Source organism: Molothrus ater, chromosome 17 (genome assembly GCF_012460135.2).
Source record: "Molothrus ater isolate BHLD 08-10-18 breed brown headed cowbird chromosome 17, BPBGC_Mater_1.1, whole genome shotgun sequence".
Classification (NCBI taxonomy): Eukaryota; Metazoa; Chordata; class Aves; order Passeriformes; family Icteridae; genus Molothrus; species Molothrus ater.
This window is the reverse complement of record NC_050494.2, coordinates 1,775,224-1,797,079: the sequence shown is the minus strand read 5'-3', so window position 1 is coordinate 1,797,079 and position 21,856 is coordinate 1,775,224. Positions and strand designations below refer to the sequence as shown.

The window sequence follows — 21,856 nt, the reverse complement described above, 5'->3', positions numbered from 1 at the left end:
AATAATCCCAGGTAAATCTCCCTCCTGGTGTCTTAAAAACACAAAAATACATTGCTGTTATGCATGTCACTAACACCGTACCACTAAATCTGTGGTGTCTGTCAACCCCCTGCAGGTAGATTAGAGAATCTTTTTAATATTAAGGTGAGGTAAGACCTGGGGTATCCATACTCTGCCAGGGATCACCAGATTTTATTTCTTTCCCCATGCCCAGAGTTGGCCTCTAAGAGCCTCCCTGTCATCTGTTGTCATGTGGCATTGTGGGTGGGAGTGTGCCCAGGGCAGCCACTTCAGCTCCTTCAGGAAACACCTGCAGCTGATGAATTATTTCTGTACCAACTCCAGTGTGGCTCAGCTTCACATCGTGTGGTCACTGTACAGACCACAGGGTTCATCTTTCAGTGCCCCTCTTCCACATGTGTACCAAGTTTTCTCTATAAATGTTGGATGACCACTGTGGCAGCTTTTTAGATGTTGGCAAGAAATGCTGAGCTTTGCTAACAGCAAGTAAACAAATCTTATAATTGTTCCAACTGATTGTGTCCCCCACAGATCCCAGTGGGTTCCTGCAGAGACTTCTTTGGAAAGCTTCCTGTTCTTGGCTTCTGAGAGAAAGCCAACCAAAAATACTGCCAGAGTTTGCAAGGCACTGGCAGAAGCAGTACAGGAGATGAGATTTCACAGGTCACCTTCAGTTAATTCAGCGCTAGTTCAGCACAGGAGCTTCTGCAGAAGCTCTGGAGGAAGAGGGCCTGAAGCACCTTTGGGAAGGTTCTGTCAGCCACAGAGCAGAGGAACTGGACAGCTTTTTCCCTGTGATTCTGCCACAAGGAGTAGCATTGTTTCAGTGGACACAGCAGAGCAAGCACTCCTGGAGTCACCATCTGGACGTGGCATATGTTCAGGAACCTGACCAGGTTTTTCAGGACAGCCAAATATTGTCTAGGCTGACGAATGTGAATATTCAGCAAGGATCTGAAGGAGAAAATTTTGATTAGGGTAGCTAATTTTGGAGCTTACTGACAGCCAGTGATTATGACATGCCTTGTTTGGGGGAATGCAGAGCTTTAAGCCAACATTTGCTGATCAGTGTGTTCAAAGCACTGTCTTCACTAGAGGTTTACTGTTTTCTGTCCTGGCAGTATTAACATCACAGACCTCCTTGATTCTTTGGACATTTGTATTCCTGTAAGCAAGATGAAACCAGGGGAGCTGGGCTTGGTCAGCCTAGTGAGAGAAGGAGGATGGGGAGGAAGCATCTAATAAAAGTCTTCCACCTGAGGAGATATTAGGGAGAGGAGGGAGGCACACTCTCTTGGAGGTGGAGGAATAGAAAAAGGAACAAAAGGCAAGGGGCACAAGCTGCAACAAGAAAATCTCCACCTGGGGTGTAAGGTAAAAACTTCTTCAGGTGCAGAGTGGTAGAACTCCTCAGAGGCTGCACCTGAAGAGGTTGTGGGGACTCCATCCTTTGAGACTTTTGGAGCATGGCTGGATGATGTCCTGAGCAACCTGATGTAGTTTTGAGATTAGTCCTGCTTGAAGCAGAAAGATAAACTTGGTGGCTTCCAGCCATAAACTTGGTGGCTTCCAGCCATGCCTTTCAATCTACATTTTTCCATAATTCTTTAGCACTGCCATAGACAGAATTTGAGTTCCTAGAACTTGAAAGCAAATTGTAGTTACTTCTCATGGCAGCTCTGAGCCATAACAAGGTATTCAGCTCATAAAATTCTCTGTTTCTATCAGCTAGTTCCCTTGTAAAAACAGAACTGTTTAACATTGAAATTGTTCATGAGGGAGGACTGGTGATGCTCACAGGTGCACGAAAAGGTAGCTGGCAATATTTTTTGCCAGCTGCTTGATCCTTTTAAAGAAACACCTCTGACTGTTCCTTTTTCTTTTTTTTTTTCCATGCCTGAATGTACAAGGTTTCTGGAGCATTGACTAGACTAATCCTATAAACATAGAATGTATGTTAGAATATCCAACAGATTCCCTGGTATTAAGGGGAGATGTATCAGTAGGTTTGGCTTTTTCTAGGTAAAAACTAGTCATATAATTTTTCTTTATCAAAGACTTCCAGGTATTTCCAGTCACTTTGGAAACACTGCTGGCTAAACATGATTTATCCTCTTTGTTTAGTTTGATTACAGTTGTGATATTTTATGTGGCGGGAGGGAACTAAGAGGAATGCAGAGTATCCAGCTGTAGCTTTGTTGTTGTGTTTGAGATTTGTATTGACATCCATTTTCCTAGATTGACTCTCTACTCTCTGCTTACTCCCCACTTACCTGACCTGTGCAAGTGCAGTGCCTGCTAGAAAAAGAAAATGCACCTTAACCCCTGTACCTGCACCCAGCAAATTGACAGAACTTGGCAGTCTTTTCTCCTTGATTAATTCCTGTTTCCTCTGCGTCATGCCTTGCTTTGTCTCATTTCTTACTTATTTTACCACTTTTTCTCATGTTCATTTTCTACGGAGGTACTGAGGTTGGCAATCTACAGAGTGTGAGCACAATGAGTAACTCACAACAGAGAACATGTGTAATTTTTGTGCTGTTTGGCTGCTAAGTAGACTTTTAATTTTCTTTCTTTGATTTCTCAGATACAGAGCATGTTCACATCTAAAGAGTTTTGTTCTAACAAATGGCATTTTGAATCCATCATTATTTTTCAGGCTTTTGACACTGTTGTTGAAAATGAGCATCAGCGTTTTCCAGAGCAAAAACCAGAGCTGCTTTGAAGTTACTCACGTGTCCCTTAACACAGAAGACCTGGAAGACTTTCATGTACACGTTGGAAGTCAAGTGGGGCATAAATTGTATTAAAATTTCAGTTTATTCTCTCAGGCCTTTTGATGATACATCACCAGGTCATGCTGTTGCTTGGTATTTTGTTCACTGAAGACCAGTTCAGTGTTTAATCTCCAGGACATACCTATTTAACACTGGTTTCATCCTGTAGCTGCTTGGAGAGAGACTCCTTCCCATAAGCCAGAGCTCTCTCACATCCTATGCTAATGTTGAACAGATTTGAGCAAGGATATAGACACATGATTTCAAGACAGCCAGCCACAGTAAAAAGAAATCAAATCAGGCAGCTTAAATCAGCAGCAGTTTGAGATTACACCCCTGTCCTGTCACTCTGAAGGAGAAGAGAGGAAGCCCATCAGCACATGGGGAAGATTTCTGTCTTCAGATTCTCCTCTCCACCCCTGGACAGCTTCTCTGTAAGTAATGCTTTCTTTTGGTGTGTTTGCTGTCATTTAACGAACATGGCAGTGGCTTCACAATGCAGGCTGGATTTTAAAGCTTGGCAGTGCTAGTTATTGATTACAGCTGAGATTCATTAATAAGGGTCACCTCCAAATTCCAAATTTTCAAAACACTCTACTTGTAAATATACCTGATGGTACTTGTCAATACCTGAAGTTCACAGTGTTCTTTAAAGAAAAATGTTAGCCCGTTGCATTTGTCTTTCAATACACAGAGTATGAATATAGTTATGTAGCAATTAATTTATATACCTATAATCAAAACTAAGTACTTTACTTCTTTTCACAGATAACAAAATACTCTGGGATTCACAGGAAAGAGCCAGTAAGGACCAAAATGGTGTGTCTTCCCTTAAAAAGGAAGAAGAAAAAAAAAAAAACTGAAAAAAACCAGGTCACAAGAATCAAGGTGAGCCAAAAATTCTCTTTTTATCACTTTCCTTTTGTAAAGCAGAAACTGATTATGTGAAATGAGCCAAAACAGAGCTGTATCTTTAATAAAGTTGTGTCATTCCACTTGCTGAAGGGCAGAGGAGAAAAACAACAGGCCATCAGGAAGAAAATAAAAATAGAGGAATTCTTGAAAAGAGTTTGCAAGTCATCACAGGCAGATTGTAGCATCAGCAGGGAAATGACACCCAGTACTCTGGATTTTGACATCACACGTAAGCAGCAAACTTGGGAGGTGCTTAAATTACTTTTTTTCTTTGCTGTTTCTGAAGGAGAGCTCACAGTTTGAAAACAGTTTGACTAGTATTGCCTTCTCTACCCAAATCCACCAAGAATATGACTCTGAGAGTGGAGATCTCTTCCATCCCAGCTCTTGTGTCTCAGTCCTACTCAGTCTCACAGCCCCATCAGGAACTTCTGTGTTAGGGGAGGACAAAGACAGAAAGTCTCCTGCTCTAGAGGACACCCTGGCTGTGGCACAGAGCTGCTCTTACAGCTTCCAGAGCAACACTTGCTCTGTTGCCAGCACAGGAATTAAATATCATTTCAACCTGATGGGCAAAAAAGGATTCCAGATGTCACAGACTGGATTGTCCACACTGCCTATGCCAAGGCCTGGGGTTTTTTAGCTACTTTCCAGTGTTTCCACAGCTGGGTCAGAACTAAATTCTGTCAGTAGACTCTGCTATTTAAATACTTCTAAAATAACAACAATAGCTCATTTTCAAGACTGATGGAATGAAGGTCATACCTACATTTTTTTGTGTTTCTATGATTTTTTTTTTCTTTACTGCTTTACCATCTGTTCTACCAAATTCTCTGCTGGTATAGGCAAATAGGAATTTTCATTTTGGGATTAGTAATTCTTTGATACTGAATTGTACATGATGGGTTTAATTTTTCAGCAGAACACGCTTGCTCCACTGAACTGTCAGACGGCTGAGCAGCAGAACTGGCACAACTGCCCCTCCCTCTGGCTGCTCCCTCTGTCAGTTTTGGTCTCACCATTCCAGACCATTAGTTTGTATTTTTCCTCTTGAGTTTCTACAGGAGGTTGTCCTCATAGTCCCCTCTGTGCATGTCAAATCAAGCACAGCTTGCACCATTAGTAAGGTGTATAGCACAGCTAGCAGCCCTGATTTGCACACTGCCTTTTGGGCAATAAAGGCAAATTACCTTTCACGTTGGTAACATGATGTGGTTCTTGTCCTTCTGCAGTCCCTTGGTCTCCTGGGGATCAGTTTAATATGGCTGTGGTGCAATTGCTGTTAAAACTGCACATCATTCCTTCTTTCTGCAGGGAAGCTGTTCTGACACTTTTCAGAGTTTTCAGTAATTCCTTAAGAAGCAACACATAACAGTAATTGCTTATGAACAGAGGAACACCTGTATTTCTTTTTAATATGTATTTTCTTCCTTTCTAGATAGAAAAGCTGTTTTCCATAGAATTCCACAGAGCAGTATCACCCCTTCTTCAGGGTTTCAGAAGATTGGAAAGCTTTCCTTGAGCAGAGCGTGTTGTGGAGGTGAATGGAGGAGCGCAGCCAAATCACATATTCTTCTGTTGGACAGGTCAGACCTGCCAGGTCTGAAGATGCAAGAACCAAGGCATAGCTTAGAGTAGCCCTAAAGCTTCTTTAAGTTGTGCTTGGGAAACAGTTGTCTCTACGTGGCTGTTGGGGTGGAAGGAACATAAGCATGTTTAGTTCACTCCATCTCTTCTGTAATTACCTGAGGCATGCTATTGTCACACACGATCAATCATCTGACTTCTTAAGTATCATTCTTACTTTAATAAAATTTCAAAATATCACCCTCATATGTCTTTTTGTGTCTGAGTACACTGCAATATGTAGATTTGTTGGCAGAGTGATACAGTTCATAAAGTATAAAACTAACATGACAAAGAGCAGAGATTCAGTCTCTTTTCTGCTGTTAATCAGACATGCAATATTATTTGTACTTCTGTTGTCTTAGAAGCTGTGTCCTGGATTTACAGTCCCCAGTGCTGTGTGCTCTCCAGAGCCTACCCAGGTGCACAGCTGTGCTGAGGGATAAACACTGATGGCAGTGACTGATAGCACTGCCCTAGTGGAGTCTGTGACCTGCTGCTGTGTGCTGACAGGCATTTCAGCAGCCTACAGGAATTTTTCAGTGAGTTACGTAGCCAAATGAATTGTTTTGGTGTGGATTTCCATAGTCTAAAGGAATGACACTGTACAGGAAGGCATGTGCTGGCAACTTCACGAAGAAAAGCTGTCTCAAGGTGTCTGTTACCTATTGAATGGTTTTTCCAGAGGAAGATTAAAATCAAAGAATCAGGAGGGGTGGAGTTTGAGAGTTGCAGGAAGTTCATACATAAATAGTTTATCTATGATTCCAGTGTTCTCTGTTGTAATAAAACCATGTCTTTATTCTGCAGGGAAAAGTAGAATGTTACAAACAATTTGAGAGGCCTTTCACCAAAGATCTGGGTTTAATGTGGGATTATATTGCAGTTTATCTAAAGTAAGGTAGCTCATCTGGGAGCACACCAGCTAATGAGGTTTATCCTGAACACATACTGTTTTTAATTAAGAAAATTAAACCTATGTTTCAAGTTGTATAGAACCATTGAGCTGGATGTAAGGTAAGCAGTGTATTCACCTATGCGTCATCCCAGGATGCTTTTATAGTGCTATAGGTGTGTCCTCAGTTGTCATTTTCTGTGGTGATAACGTGCTGGAAAGGAAAACGCATCAGCAACTTCAAAACTAAATTAACTGTGTTTCTTTGTGTTTAGTATAGCAGGTCAAACTATTTCATTCAATGAGCCAACTTACTCCCTCCAGTTTTACAGGGTCATCCTCTCTCTGGTGCTCTGGACTTTTGGCTGCCTCCTGAGAACTGGGAAGGAGGAAGCTCAGGCAGGTCTCTGACCAGACCTGTTCGTTTTGTACAGATGGTGCAAATGAGCAAAAGTTGTTGTATTCCTCTTGGGACTGTTTCCTCCAAGTACAGATCCTTCCTAACCCTACTGTTTTACCCAGGTCCTGAGATACTCTGAGTGCAAGTTTTTCTTGTTACTTGAGTGGGTTGAGCAGGAAATTAGGGAGCTGTATCCCATTGCTTGACCATGTTTCCATGGCAAAGCATCAAGCTAGGCTGATGCTAGCCTAGCATCCATCTGAATCTTTCTTCAAGAAGATGGACACTATGCTTTTGGGTAAGAAATGTGGAGAACTGGGAGGTCAGAGACCTTCCTGTATGTTCAAGAACCAACAGAAACAATGTGGGAGGTACAAGCTCCTTTCCAGACTTCTCCAGCTCAGCAGTGGGTGAGAGCACAGAGTCCTCAGAGCCCCAGGCCGAGTTCTGTGGAAGGAGAGAACCACACTGGTGGTTTTATACCTCAGTATTTTCTTTTCAGAGCAAATCCTAGCCTATCCCTTCAAAAGGAACAATGTGTTCTCTTCCATGCTATGGAATTTACTCCCATTAGCAAATCAAAGGGAACTTGTTGCTTAACAATATTATTGATTGAGTTACCCTTCAAGAGAAAACAGGATGATGAATCCAGAGCTGGATTTTTGAGAACTCTGGGCTTCTGAAATGGTCTTAAGACTTCTTTCTCCCATCTCCTCCTCCCATGAAATGCTGTTTCACATGTTCTCTGAGAATGATGTAGTTGTTTCAGACCTGGGACCTCCTTAGAGTGTGCAGCATGATGGAGAAAGGAGACAACAGGGGCATGCTGGAAGGAAAAGATCAACAGATGTGTCTGGGAGGAGGCCAGAATAGAAATATGAGGGGATTAAACAGAGGTGAGAAATTTTTGGCCAGGGCAGGGAGCAGAAGGAGAGGGAGCTGTGTGTGCTTCTGCCATGGATGCCTTTCAGCAAAAGTAGATGAGAAGCAGCCACAGCAGTGAGAATCAGGGCACTTGGAGAGAACTAAGAGGAGCTTCTTGTCCTGCTTTCTGTGGAGATCAGTTCAATTCCTAGGAATTCTCTTGAGCTCTACTTCGTCTGCTCCAGCCATTGCCCATGGTTTATCCCTGCTTTGGTTTGAGTGGTCTCCTGGCCATGGAGGAGCAGAACTTTTCCACTTCACTGCTGACCTGCCTGCTGTGGCTGTGCTGGAACTGGGACAGTTCATTTCTTTGAGTTTCTTATCTCTAGTTGCTACAAAACTTCCCAGCCAACATTTTCTGTGCTCTGTGACATCCTCACACACAACTGCCAGCCAGAATGGTGGTTTAAAAGTGGACAGCAGCAGCTGTTCTCCACAGCTGTTTTTCCAGGAACAAGTATTTCCTAAGCATAGCTGGGAAAAGGTGTGTATCTGTTCCATAGGGGAAGAGCTGGCTGGCCTGACCACCATGGTGGTTGAGGTACTTCTTCAGGAATGAGCCTTCATCTTGCTGATCATCACAGAACTCTTACTGGTTATCTTACTGGAGATCAAAAACAAACAACGATGATCTGCTGGACCTGACAGCTGAAGCAATGTGGGTAGTGTGAAGATCAGTTGCATCCTGGGCTGCGGTAACTGCGAGATGGACGAGTTCAGGATTTTTGTCAGAGGAGTTGCATGAGATCAGTGCTGACTAATACCTTGATGAAATGACATCAGTGATGCAGCAGAGTGCACATTCAGTGAGTTTGAAGATTGTCACTGTCATATTTTCAGAAAAATCCCTTCGCTGGTATTTCTTCTTATGGAAAGCTGAGAAGCCTCAGAGAAAAAGAAAAGCAATATTAACTCATTTGCTTCTCGTGTGTTTGCTGTTTGGAATGTGGTTTGGAGATTGTTTATCCCACAAGTGAATTGTTTTGACTTAATGAGCAATCATGGTCCAGCTGTGTTGGACTTTGTAGAGTCATGTTTTTTTAATTAGTATCTTCTTAAACCTTCTGTAAGTATCCTTTCTCTATTCTTTAGTACAGTTTAGTATAGCATTCTTTAATATAATATCATAAAATAATAAATTAGCCTTCTAAGAACATGGAGTCATTCATCACTCCCTTCCTACGACGGAGGACCCCAGGAACTGCCACAGAAGATGACAGGAAATTTGGAGGAGTGTTTGATAACACTGCCCAGTGATGCTGTTCAGAGACCTCAAGAGGCTGGAGGAACAGCCTGACAGGAGCCATGGGAAGGTGAGGAAGGGGAAATGCACAGCCCTGCCCCTGGACTGTTGGTGGCCCAGGGACTGGAAGCAGCTTTGCAGAGAAGGACCTGGGGCTCCTGGTTGGCAGCAAGTTGAACATGAGTCATGAGCAAGGAGATGATCCTTCCTTTCCACCTGGAGTGCCCTGTGCACGGCTCCACAGTATGAGAAACTTGACATTCAAACCTGACCAGACAATTGACTTTACCTGAGCTTGTTTGAGCTGGGCATTGGACCAGACAATCTCCAGAGGTGCCTTCCAGCCTCAACCATCCTGTGAGTCTGTGGGATTCATTTTCCACCTGTAAAGGGGCTGGCATTTACTTTGGGCAGAAACAAATGATTGAAAGCTATTTTAAACTAATTTAACTTAAGATAGTGTCTGATCTTATGCTCCTGGTGAAGGATTAGCACATAGAGTCAAGTCACTTCCATAGATTTATATGTAGAGTTACACAGAGACAAGTTCTAGATCTGCTGGCAGCACCCATACTGCGGGTACTTTAGCAAGGAGGAAAATGCCACCAAGGGAAGGTGAGGGAAGATGTCCCTGAGCACAGGCACAGACTGTGAGCCTGTGCTGAGCAGAGTCTCATGAGGTCAGCTCTGTACTGAGTGACCTTTACTGTGGACTTCCACGTGTGAGTAGTTGTGGTAGCAGTGAAAATTATGCTTTCATTGGCATTTAGCTGATACAGGAGACTAAGTCCATTCAATTTTGCAAAAGGACATTGATTCTCTGAATCCCATTTGGAATCTGGGTCATCTTCTAAGCCTGAGTGTTTTTGAAAACCTGTGAAGAATGATCAGTCCTCCGAACTTTACCATAAAACTACTTCATGGATTTTGTACTGTGCTGTTGGGCATTGTATTAACCTGTTCTGCACACACCAGAGTTTTCAGCAACAGATGAGAAAAAATTACTAAGTAGGTATTTATTTGAATTTCCCAAATACAGAAATTCTAAAATTTTCCATAAATATGTGGCTAAATTTTAGGCTTTATATGTTTTTGGACAATTGTATTTGAAAATTTATTTGAAATGCATTTGTATATTTTAACATGTCTTGCATATTCAGATGTTTTCATCATCCAACTCAAATGTTTAGAGCATTTAACCATTTTGGGGTGGTTTGTGTGGCTGGGGGAGCACTGTTTGGTACTGACTTCAGGTATCTTCAGATGCTGGCAAAGCTCCCTGCTGAGGAGGCTCACAGACTCACTGTTACCCATAAAAACATGCTTTGTCATGTTTTTATGGGTAACAGTGAAGCAGTAGCTATTTAAAAAGTGGGGATGGTTCTGTGTGAGTCACTGTTGCAACTCCTGTCTCAGGTAGAGCTCAGCACAGAACTGAGCTTCGTTCAGCTGGAGGCGTGAGGAAGCCCTTTGGAGACACTGACAACTGATTGCAAATGTCTGATTGCAAGTGCTCTTGGTTTCTGCCTTGCCATAAAAACCCAAAACCAGAGGATCCCAAATTCAGGCAGAATTGACAGCTCAGACATTTTACTGCCGTGAGGAGACCCTTACATCCGTCCTTGTTGGCTGTGTCTTCATCCCTACATAGCACTGCCTGGCCACTTTCCAGTGCCCTTATGGAGTAGGACCTCCAGGGACCACTCTAGATCAAAGGGATGAGGGTCCCAGGCCCGTGGGACTGAAGAGGAATGTGTGCCTGTAGAGTTGAAGGTACCCCTACTTGGCACTGCTCCCAGCTTCTGCCCCAGACAGGGCTCCTCAGCCCTTCTTCCTCCTGCCAGGAAGAGTCCTGACCTTCTTTCCTCCTTCTTCCTTCTGTCTTCTGCCACTGGGATCCAACCCAACCTTTTCCCTGTGTGGGAGTGGGGCAGGATGGAGCTGCCTGTGCTCAGCTCCTGCACACATGGCAGTGCCAGGGGTCTAGCAGAGTAAAAGCCCTTGCTGGAGGAGATGGAGCTGCCCATGAGGGACAGTGGGTGTTACCCTGGTCTTCTCTGTCCTTCCTCCTGCCTTGCCAGGTGCCTGCAGACCTCCCCTACCATTTGTTGGTCGAGAGCTGGTCAGAGAATGGCACCAGAGGACCCAGAAGGGGCACAAAGCACTCACCCCTCCGCTGATTAGCAGACTGTCCGTGCTCTCACCTCTCCTGGCAGCACTCTGATAAGGTGCCAGTGGTGTCAGTGACCATTTTGTTGGCCATTTTCTGTAAACTCTCTACAAAGGAGTCTACAGTCACTATCCTTTCACTCCAGGCACTGCCTGTTTTACCTGCTCTGGGGCTGGCAGCCTCTGGCCCATTCTTTGACAATGGCTAAAGGCTGTGCAGGCTTTTGGGACTGAAACCCATCTCCAGGAGCTGACCCTGCCACTGTGACCTGCTGTGCAGTAGGAGAGCAAAGCATTTGCTTCTGGCTTTATGGGCAAGAGGGGCTTGGGATGGGCTGAGGCCATGGCTGTGTGGTGCTGACCTGGCTGTGCCTTCCCCCCACAGGGAATGATCTTTTCCTGGTTGCTGTCCACGAGCTGGGGCACGCGCTGGGGCTGGAGCACTCCAATGATCCCAGTGCTATCATGGCTCCTTTCTACCAGTACATGGAGACACACAACTTCAAACTGCCCCAGGATGACCTCCAAGGAATTCAGAAAATCTATGGTGAGCAACCCTACCTACTTCTTTACTTACACCAGCTTTGAGCCTAGGGAGTGCTTTGCAATTCCCCTCCGCGTGCTGCAGATGGGGCTGCATTTCCTGCCAGAGCTGAGTGGGGAACTGCTTAAAGCCCTTCATCCAGGACTAAGTGCCAGGTGACTGCACAAGCCAGGATAACCAAACCTCTGTGATCCCTCTGCTGCTCCCTCCCTCACTGTGTCCCCAAATCAAAGAGTACTGCAGAGGCTTTGCTGTACCCAAGGTTTGTCCATTAGGAACAACCAGTGCAAATACAGGAAAAGAATGCAAAGAGCCTGGAACATCAAGGAAAGGTAAAAAGTATTTTTACTCTTCTTTTTTTCTCATTATTTATCAGGTAAGGGAAGGAAAGTTTGGATCTGCTTAGGGAACACTTTGCTTCTTTTAATCTCCAGCTGAACATGTTGTACAGCATGTGCCACAAAGATAATGGGCTCAAGGGAAATAGAAAAGGGGCAGAGAGATTATGGGAGAAGACCTAGAGGCTGCATGTGATGTGGCGCCATGTGATGGATCGTGGATACTAGGGTGTGAGGACAGGAATTCACAGAATTATTAGCTGAAGGAGACTCTGAGAGCAAAGAGAAATCCAGGTTTTAGGAACACAAGGGGTGACTGAGACTAATGGCCACAGTCTGTGGCAACCTGTGATAAATAGGTTTCATCAAACAACCCTGATTTCATTCTTAGTGGAAAGTACAACTTTGACAGAGAGGTTACCTAATAAATGCAGCACAGAGCAGTTGTGCTGTGTAACTGTGCAGCTGGAGTCAAACATTAGCTCCCAGAAGCAGCAGAGCAGATATGGTATGAATTAAAGGTGAGAAAAAATACTTGTAAGATGGTGGTCACTGGGAAAGCTGGTGTTTCTCAGGGCTTGCTGCAGAGATTGGTGGCAGGCCTGACACTCAATGTTTCTGCCCATGGTCTGCCTGTGAATTTGAAATTGCTGCTAATAAAATGTGTGCCAAGACCTGTGAGACTCTAAAGCAGCGTAGCAAGAATTTCGACGTCTAAATTGCATCTCAGCTGTTTGAGTCAGATTTGGCGTTTGTTTTTTGTGACTGGATTGAGATTCATTGTTTAAGTGCATATGCCTGGAAAAGTCTTTTTCTGGGCTAATTTCTCTGACTTGTGAGGGCAATGGGGAAAACCAGGCATTTGTAGAGAGCAGTCCAGCCTCACTGTGAGGCACATATCCAAGAAAGGTCCTACATCCAAAATAAGATGACTTAAAATACACCCAGGGGAACTATCTCATCTCATTGCTGCATCTTCTTATTGATCATTACCAGGTGAAGTTGCATGTTAATTGTCCCGTGGTATTGTTTAATTATGAATACTTTAACACAGTTTAACGCAGTTACATGTTCTGGTGCTCAGGGTAGCAGAGACTCTGGAGGGTTTTGAAATAAAGTGCTGGGGTAGTCAGTGTTAAACTTTCATTAAGTAATAGAGCTATAAGTGTTAATTTTTGAAAGCTGCCAAAATGCCATTATGCTGTTTCTATTTTGAAATGTTGATTTAGTTCCTGTGAACTTTGATTAATCAGAAAGAAAAAAACCTGTAATTTATTGCAGACAGTGGAAGTACAATCAAGAAAAAAATGACTGGTTTCTCTGTTTTCAGACATGCTTTTGGAAAGGGAGCAGATAAGGAGCTGACAGCCTTCCTGCTTCACTTCTGGGATTCAAACCAAGATCAGCAGGGGCTGAGCTGGGACCAGCACTCCCCAGAATGGGGCTCTGAGGCCCTTGAGCTGGAATGGGCTGGGGGTGGTGTTAGGGGTTGTAGAGGTAACTCATCCTCTGGGGAGAAGAAGGAGCAGCTTCTGCAGCAGGAGCTTTCCTTCCCCAGGTAGAGATTTCAGCCCTTGGTACAGAGTTACAGTCCAAAAAACAAAGTTGAATTTAAAATTAGGTTTTACACTTATGGTTCACAAACAAATTATGGAAAATGTGATGTTTCTCCCTGTAACTAATGGTGAAAGAACAGAACCCTTCATCTGATTTCAAAACTGAGAAATATTCTTCTTGTAGCCTGCTGAAGTATCCTTCTTGTAGCTTTAGCAGGAGCATTCAACTAATGTATTTTATTTCCACAGTGCCACTCTGCTTTGTTGTGCCTTGGGAATACCAAAAGCCCATCTACCAGAGAACCTCTCCAAAAACCAAAATCTCCTGCTTTCCTGCTGCTTTGACATTCTCTACAACAGCAGCATGTGCTCAATATGTATTATTTAGTAACCTACTCTGCAAAGTCAAACACAGAGCCACTGTCTTGCCTGTAGGGTCCTTTTTAAAAAATAGTTATAATCAAAACTTCCAATTTTTAATTCCACTGAAGTTGCTAGAACAAAGAACAGAGGCTCTACTAAAGCTGAAGTCCATTTTGTTGCCTTTTGAGAATGGTGCATTTCAAATGTGGTTTATATTGTGTGTGTGTTTATCCATTAGAAAAGAAACATGTCCAGATCTGTCATATAATGACTTGTTGAATTTTTAATTTATTTTCTGCTGAATTTATTTCAAAACTCACCCTCAGAGACAGTAGGTGATGTGAACTCTTATTTGTGCTTCATGCTGATAAGGTCAATGTTTAAAACATTACTTCCATTTTGAGTTACTGAGGGCAAGGCCAGCTGTAACACCAGTCAGCAACATTCCCATCTCCTGAGAGCTGCTTCCTGCAGCACATTCCTTGATAAAACAAGGAAATAGCAGGGCTCTACTTTATGTGTGTTTTTCAGAAGGGTATTTATGTGTCTGTGTCACAAGTGACATGCCCAGGAAGGAGTTAAACTGGAAGTGACACCAGTTTGCAGGTCCCCTGGATGTCCTGCTGAGCTGCCTCTTACCTCTGCTGGCGCTGGGGCTGCAGGTGGAGAGGGGAGAGCGGCTCAGCTGTGGCTGTGTCACAGAGCTGGTCACTCTGACAGGAGGGGCTCAGGCTTCTCCCAGGTAACAGCTGACAGGACAAAAGGAAACAGCCTCAGGTTGTGTCAGGGGAGTTTTAGGCTGGGTATTAGGGAGAATTTCTTCACTAGGAGGGTGGTCAGGTGTGGTATTCACAAGCCCTCTGAACAGAGGGAAGCTGTGAGACAAGCAGAGAAGAAGGAAAACACAATTCTTACCATTTGCTGTGCCTGTGTTGTGCTAAAGTAGAATGCAATATGGAGATTGTTTACCCAGAGTGAGGATGTTTTGTTCCCTTGGCCTGTCAGGGCCAGGTGTGTGTGTGTGGGACTGTCATGGGACAGCACCAGAGAATCAGAGATGAGTGCAGTTCTGTGCAGGTGTAAGCAAGAGTGAGTGCAGGGCAGATTCAGTTTAGATACAATGTACATAGTATAGTATAATAAAGTAATTCTTTAGCCTTCTGATGATGGAGTCAGATGCATCATTCTCTCTCCCCTTTGTCGGAGTCGCCTTTGATTTACCATAGTCAGGCACATGGCACATGCTGCACCCCTGAGGGCTGAGGTCCAGAGTGGGCATGAAACCACTCCAGGCCCTGGCTGAGGAACTGGACAGCACCAGCTCTGACATCCAGGAACAGGAGATCAGCAGGGCACAGTGTCCGTGAGCAGCCAGGGCCTTCTGCTGGCCTCACCCCCTCCGTGCAGCACTTCCATCACCTCCCCCCCTTTTCCAGTGGCAGCCATGGAGATTCTTGTAACCTACAGACCCTTGTGACCATCCCAGGGCGCTTGTGAGCTGCACCCATGTGTGAGATGGCTTGTGAGGGAACAGCAGAAAGACCTGGTGGAGAATTTCCATGTGGTGACACTGCACTGTGAGTGGGACCATCAGAGCAAGCTTTGCTGTCATGTGGGACCTGGAAATGTTCTCTGAAAATGTCCTCTTGGACATGGGGAGGAAACAGCGTAACATCCAAGACCTCATCTGTAGAAGCTGCAGGATCTGGGACTTGTGGATCTGTGCCCCTGGTCCTGTGTTTGTAGGAGGAGAGAAGAAGGAAAATGCTTGGCAGTCAGGAATCTGGAGGGATGTGCCCTGGTGCCACATCTCTGGCACATTGCAGAGATACCAGACACCCTCTCTGTGTTGCATCACTTCATTTGCTCCTTTCCTCCTGTCCACAGACTCTGTTGGACCCAGCAGGAAACACCAGACTCCACCTCTGGTGCGTCCACAGAGCCTCACCTGCTGAATGCCAGATCTTCGTTCCCACTCCTCTGAAACACAGGGAGCCACTGCCTGGTTCCCAGTGCTGTCCTTGGGCTCCACCTGGATGACTCTGCCAAAGGGGAGGCTGAGAGGGAGCCCATCTCTCTTGGGAGGTTTCTCAGCTGATGGAAAAACACTGGTGTGTGTTATGGCTGGGCAGAAAATACTTTTCTCATCCTACAGATTCTTCTGAGTATAGAAAAATGTTCTGTTTTTCTGTGGAGCAGATGTCAGGCTTCTGAAAGCTTTTCCAGAAGGAAACTGGAGCATCTTGCAGAGCCCTAAGCTCTCATCATTTGCCTGCCTAAGCCTGGGAATTTCTGACCCAGTTTTCTGGCACCCAAAGCAGAGAACCCAAGTGCAAGGTGAATCACCTCGTTCCAGAGCCCAGGAAAGCATTCCTTTGGCTTAGAGCAAGGATGTCTGCTCTGGACTCTTGTCTCCCAGGTGCATGTTCTGTCACCTGGGTGCCAGCCGTCATTCAGAGGAGAATGTCTGTGTGAGAAGGGCTTGAGAAACCCTTCCTGCCACCCAGTGATGTTCATGGGGGCCTTGACTGTCCACTCCTTGTTCTGTGGGTGCTGGGGCTTGTTCTGCACTGTGGCATGGTCCCAGGCTAGCTGGCACCTCTTAACTCACTTCAGCCCTGAAGGCTGAACCCAGAAGTGCAAAGTGCTCTGTGGGTGAATTTGTCAAGTGACAAGGAGTCCTTCCTGCACTTGGAGTTCTGTGGACAATCTCTGGCCCCTGAGGTAGCTTGTTGGCAGCTACATCATGTAGTGTGAACAGGGGCCTCTCTGCACTGCCCTGGAGCCTGCAGAGCAGCTCCAGGTGGTTTCTCTTGCTCTCCCTGGCTCCCTTGGATCATAGGCTTTGTTTGGAAGAAGGCTGAGGAGCCTTGCCTGTGTCCCTGGACAGCTGCAGAAACACACTGGCAGCTCAGCTTTTTCAAACCAAAACCTCCCTTGAGTTATTCAAACCATAACAGTACTTTGGAGATAGTTTTCTTCTCAGAGTGAAGATTAATAAGACAAGGACAGGCCTTTGTTTGCAAGTGGTTCTCTCCCTTGAGCTGACCCAAAGCCTCCTCTGTGCTGGCAGGCTTGGGGAGCTGCTGGCTGGGACTGGCTGAGTCAGGCAGGTGCTGAGCCTCCAGGCAGGTGCTGTGCAGTTGAGGGAACACTCTGTCAATAGCCAGGAGGACAGTACAATTATATTTTGTCCTCAACTATCGACACAGTGGCTCCTAAATGCCTCCTCTCTCTGTGTTATCTTCACAGGTCACCTTGGTATTCAGATGGGCTGCAACAGAGGAAGCATGAAGGGAGGAGGCTAAGTGCCAGTGGTGGAAGTCACACTCTAAAGGTGATCTGCTGTGACCCAAAAGCTTTCTGACATTCTTTGCCTTGCTTCTGATAGAGAGGAAGAAACTCTTCTTCTCCACACAGTGTCTGTAGAGTCCCAGCAAGCTGCTTCCCTCCAGAACGGAGGTTTCCAGCTCCAGGAGATTTCTTACCTGCTTCCCTTGGGGAAGTGGCTGCAGGATCAGTCCCAGGGATGGACTTGGCTCTGGTGCTGGGATCACATATGATAACTAGGTGACTGTGTTCAGGCCCATTTGCAGACCCATGCAATAACCACTCTCAGATTTTTCTAATTAGATACTTCTCCTCTATTTGATTCTTTAAAGCTGCTCAGAAGTGTGGTGGCAGAGGATGTGGTTTGTGTGCTCTGCTGCCTGCTCAGGCTGGTGGATGTGATCAGTCTCTGCATTAATTACCACAGTGCCAGCCCATCTTAAGTGGCTCTTTGTTCACACACTCCTGTGAACCTGTTCCATCCAGCCTTGAGCTGTTTTGGAGGCAGGTTACTGTGATGGAGTCTGGAAATAGGAATGACCAGTGGCCTTTCCCAATGGATGGGGTCTGCTCATTCTGCTTTTGTGCCAGGTTGGACTCTGCAGTGCCTCCCTTATGAGGGAGCACCTTCTCTACCAATGGACAGGCTGTGCTTCTGCTTCCCATCCCCATAGCTGTGCACCAAATTCTGCCTGAGTAGCACTTGGATCTGAGGATTTCCATGTTTTCAGTGTACTCCTCTGCTCTTTGCATGTGCACAGCTGCAGGATCACCTCCCACCCTAAGCCTCAGGGACTAAGTGGAGGCAGCAGCTAAAAATGAAAAGGCAGTCTAGAGAGACAAATCTTCAATCAGAATAAATTAGAAGGCCTAGGTTATGAAAACAAAAATGAGTGAAATGTAGCAAGGAAACATTCGTGGCTAGCAGAGAAGGACAGTAAGAGGAATATTTGAAGTGAAATGGCAAAGTCTGCATCCAAGCAGGTTGCAGACCACCTGCAGCATGTGTGGGAAGCCTTGCCAGGGCTGGTTTGGCCATGGCCAGCAGTGAGTACATACAGGGCCAGCTTCCCTTGTTGGACCTGACTTGAGATCTCTCTCCACTGATCTAGCAAACATTTACCTTAAAGCAAATCCCTGGTTCATCTGAATCTTTGCTGCTTGGCATCATCCTGACCACGGTGTGTACAACTGCTTCTGCCATGCCAGTTCTTCAGTGGCATTTTAGGGCTAAGTAAAACCTTTACCTTGGTGCCCTGGGTTGCAGGTGCTGTGACTCTTCCAGGCTGTGAGGACGAGCCTTGTCCAGGGCCAGTGTTCACCTCCAGCTGGGGTGCAGCACCTTGGCCCCAGTCTGTGACACTGAAACAGCACCCATGACAGCAGCCCCCACAGGTGGGGGTTTATCCTACAGGCTCAAAGTGAAATTGAAACCATGATCCTTGCAAATAAACCATCTTCACATCTCAAGCCCACTCAAATCCCTTGCTCTGGTGGCCTTCTGTTTATTGCCATCTTAACTCATGGCCTTCTCTGAGAAGCAACAAGAATTGTGACTCTCTGAGTGAGATTTGATCCAGATTTACCACTAACAGTTCATGAAAACATCCTATGGCAAGAGGCTGTTTAAGACCTCTGCTCCAGTCTATCTCACCTGTATTTTTATTTGTCTGGCCTTGTCAGATCCCAGAGCTGAGTTTGGGAAGGATGGAAAGGGAGAGCTGTGCTGGAGTTGAGTGGGGTGAGGTCCCTTGTCACAGCTGCTCGCCAGGGACAGCACAGGTTGGTCACTGCTGTATAATGAAGTGTTCCCTGCAGTTCTCCTTACAATGTAGCATTGGTTTTCACACCCTCCTTTTTTTTTTCCTAGTTTTGCTTTGGTTTCTAGGCTTTTTTGTTGCCTTTTTTTATGGTCTACTAAACAGTTCTATTCAAGGGTTACCACCTTTCATTTCAGTTGGGAACATGACTGGTGTGGCTCTTTCTTCCTTTTAGCTCCAGCCTCCTTGGGAAGACCTACAAAAACATTCTGGCTCTTCTTCAGTTCTTATCACTTGTGGGTTTTGGGATAGTTTTCACATGTGGGTGCATCTTGTTCTGCTCCCCATTTCTAAGGAATGAGCTCTGCATCAGGAGTACATAAATCCCTGGCAGTGCTGTCCATCCAGCCTGGAGCCTTTTAAAGCTTACAGAAAAAACAAGCTTGTCCACTTTGCTAAATATATTCCTTTTCACTTCTAGGTCCTCCTATAGAGCCCCTGGAGCCAACCAGGCCTTTACCAACTCTTCCTGTTCGCAGAATTCACTCCACTTCAGAAAGAAAACACGAGAGGCAACCACGACCCCCCAGTCCTCCCCTGGGTGACAGGCCAGCCCTCCCTGGCTCCAAACCAAACATCTGTGATGGCAACTTTAACACTGTGGCTCTCTTTAGAGGAGAAATGTTTGTTTTCAAGGTACTGAGAATTCCCACTTACCCCTGAGTCTTCACTTCATTTTATTGCTGGAAAAGGTTACAGAAGTATTTGGTAGTGAGATTTGAAATGTCTGTGAAAATAGCTCTGTTCCTCTGAGGGTGATGACTGAGAAATATTGGAAGGAAGTGTGAGCAGATTGGTTCTGTAATATTTGGAAACAATGCCTGATGGGATTTACAGAATGCCCAGGCATCCTGTGCTCCAAAATGTGAACTGGGTGCATTGGCAGAGAATTCAGATGCCACCAAGCCTGAAAGGAGCCCCCTGTAAAGCCAGGAAGCAATACCAGTACCATGGGTAACCATTAGAGTGGGTTGGGTTGGGAGGGACATTAAAGATCACCTTGTCCCACCCCCTACCATGGACAGGGACACCAGACCAAGCCCTGTCCAAGCTGGCCTGAAACACTTTCAGGGATGGAGCAGCCACAGCTTCTCTGGGAGCAGGCCTCATTGTCTCAGAGTGACCTCCATGGAACTGAGGCTCCGGGAGCACTCAGCCTACCTGAGGAGTTGGAGTCAACCTTTCTTGTAAACTACAGCCCTTGCTCAATAACCCATTAGAGTACCAACAGAATATGGACATCCATGATCCCATTCCCAAAATACCAGCAGTTTTATTTCTGCCCAATGGGTGTGAAGTGTGGAAAGGGACATATTGAAGGTTATTAAATGGACAAACCACATCAGTTGCAGAAGATTCCTGAAATGAAACTAGTTGAAGGTTGGGATGGTATCTCGGAGAAGTGTCAAAGCTTCTGTCCTGCTCATGCTCATCCCTGAGCATCCCCTGCAGCTTTAAGTAATGATAGAATATCTAAAGGGATATTTCATACCTCCTTTGTGCCTTTAAACCTTGTGTGTTTCACACAGTCACCAGGTGATGTTCAGGCTGTCTGGCTCTCCTGGGCTCCAGGAGCTAAGCTTCAGCTGAACCAGGACAAGCATGGCACCTCAGTGACAAGACTTGGAGAGGTCACAATGCTTACAGCTGTGGACTCGCTCCCCCCTGCTCCTTTCCCCTCTCCTTCTTTCCACCCTTTTTCACAGCCCCATCAATCAACATCTCCCCCTTTGTGCTGCCATCTTCCCCCCACAGCACTTCCCACACTGGAGACAGTGTTGGGCTGGGTTGGAGCTGTCACCTGAAGCAGGAATTGTATCTGTAATGGTTGTGGGGCCTAGGCAAGGATTAGCAGTGCTGGATGCTGGACCCAGCCAAGTCTGACTGCAGGACAAGAGTGCTCAGTCTCAAGAGGCTTCTGGTTTCCTCAGGATCGCTGGTTCTGGCGTCTGCGCAACAACCGCGTGCAGGAGGGGTACCCCATGCAGATTGAGCAGTTCTGGAAGGGCCTCCCTGCCAAGATCGACGCTGCCTATGAGCGCTCTGATGGCAAATTCGTTTTCTTCAAAGGTACAGTACAGTTCAGCACGAGCCAGACACTCCTGCCTCAGCTCAGGCTGCTTCTGTGGCATGAAAATGGGGAAAACAGATATGCTGCACCCTTGCCCTTTTCTGAGGGGGCACTTCAAGCAGCCGCTGATCTTTAAAATACAGTTCAGTGTGGGCTGGCCTTGCCAGGACCATCTCTGTATAGAGTTAATATCAACTAGGGGAAGTTGGCTTTCATGTGACAAGAAACAGCTCCTATTTCCCAGCGAGTGCCAGTGCTCTGCTTATCTCCTTGAACACCTTTTGCCAGGGCATTGAGCCCTCTCCAGGTGCAGGGCACTCCCAAACCTCATTTCTGGACAATTGTCTCCTAAAGAGACAAAATGACCAACCTTGTGCTGGGGCCCACTTTAGCTCCTTGTATGGTGGCAGTGCCTGAACAGGATCCTGTAACTTGAGAGCAAGTGGTGAGCAAGGAAGGGTGGCTGGAAAGCATGGCTGGTACAAAACCACAGTACCTGGGCTTCTGCATTTGTGTCTGCAGCTCCAGTACCTCACCTTTCTAAACTGTGCTAAAACTTGAGAGGCTCAGGGAAAGGCAACAGAAATGTGTGAAAAGCTTGGGCTGATCAACAGCTCAGCCTGAGCAAAGGATGGCAGACAGGGGATGAGACAAGTCTGAAATCATGACTGGCATGAGAAGGTAAATGAGAAAGAGCTGTTCAAGAGCTCTTCCAAAACAAGAGCTGAGAAGCAGCAGTTGAAATGAGGTTTCAGATTCAAAATGAAGTGGAGGAGCAGCTTTTTCACAGATTGCAGTTAAGCCTGGAAGCCCTCAAGATGCTGCAGTCCACTGGTTGGTTTCGGTTCATATCAATCTGACTTC

The 21,856-nt window shown here is 45.7% G+C and overlaps 1 protein-coding gene and 1 long non-coding RNA gene across 2 annotated transcripts in view; both read left to right on the top strand.

Moving 5' to 3' along the window:
- MMP24 (matrix metallopeptidase 24) overlaps positions 1 to 21,856 on the top strand; it is a 41,548-nt gene that overhangs the window by 15,588 nt on the left and 4,104 nt on the right. The window contains exons 5-7 of the mRNA XM_036396040.2: positions 11,356 to 11,517; positions 19,343 to 19,557; positions 20,853 to 20,991. Coding sequence (XP_036251933.2) covers positions 11,356 to 11,517; positions 19,343 to 19,557; positions 20,853 to 20,991 — 516 coding nt within the window. The remainder of the gene's footprint in view (positions 1 to 11,355; positions 11,518 to 19,342; positions 19,558 to 20,852; positions 20,992 to 21,856) is intronic.
- Positions 3,698 to 5,540, top strand: LOC129046859 (uncharacterized). Its single transcript, XR_008508654.1, has 2 exons — positions 3,698 to 3,962; positions 5,152 to 5,540. It is a non-coding gene; the product is annotated as an uncharacterized LOC129046859 (long non-coding RNA).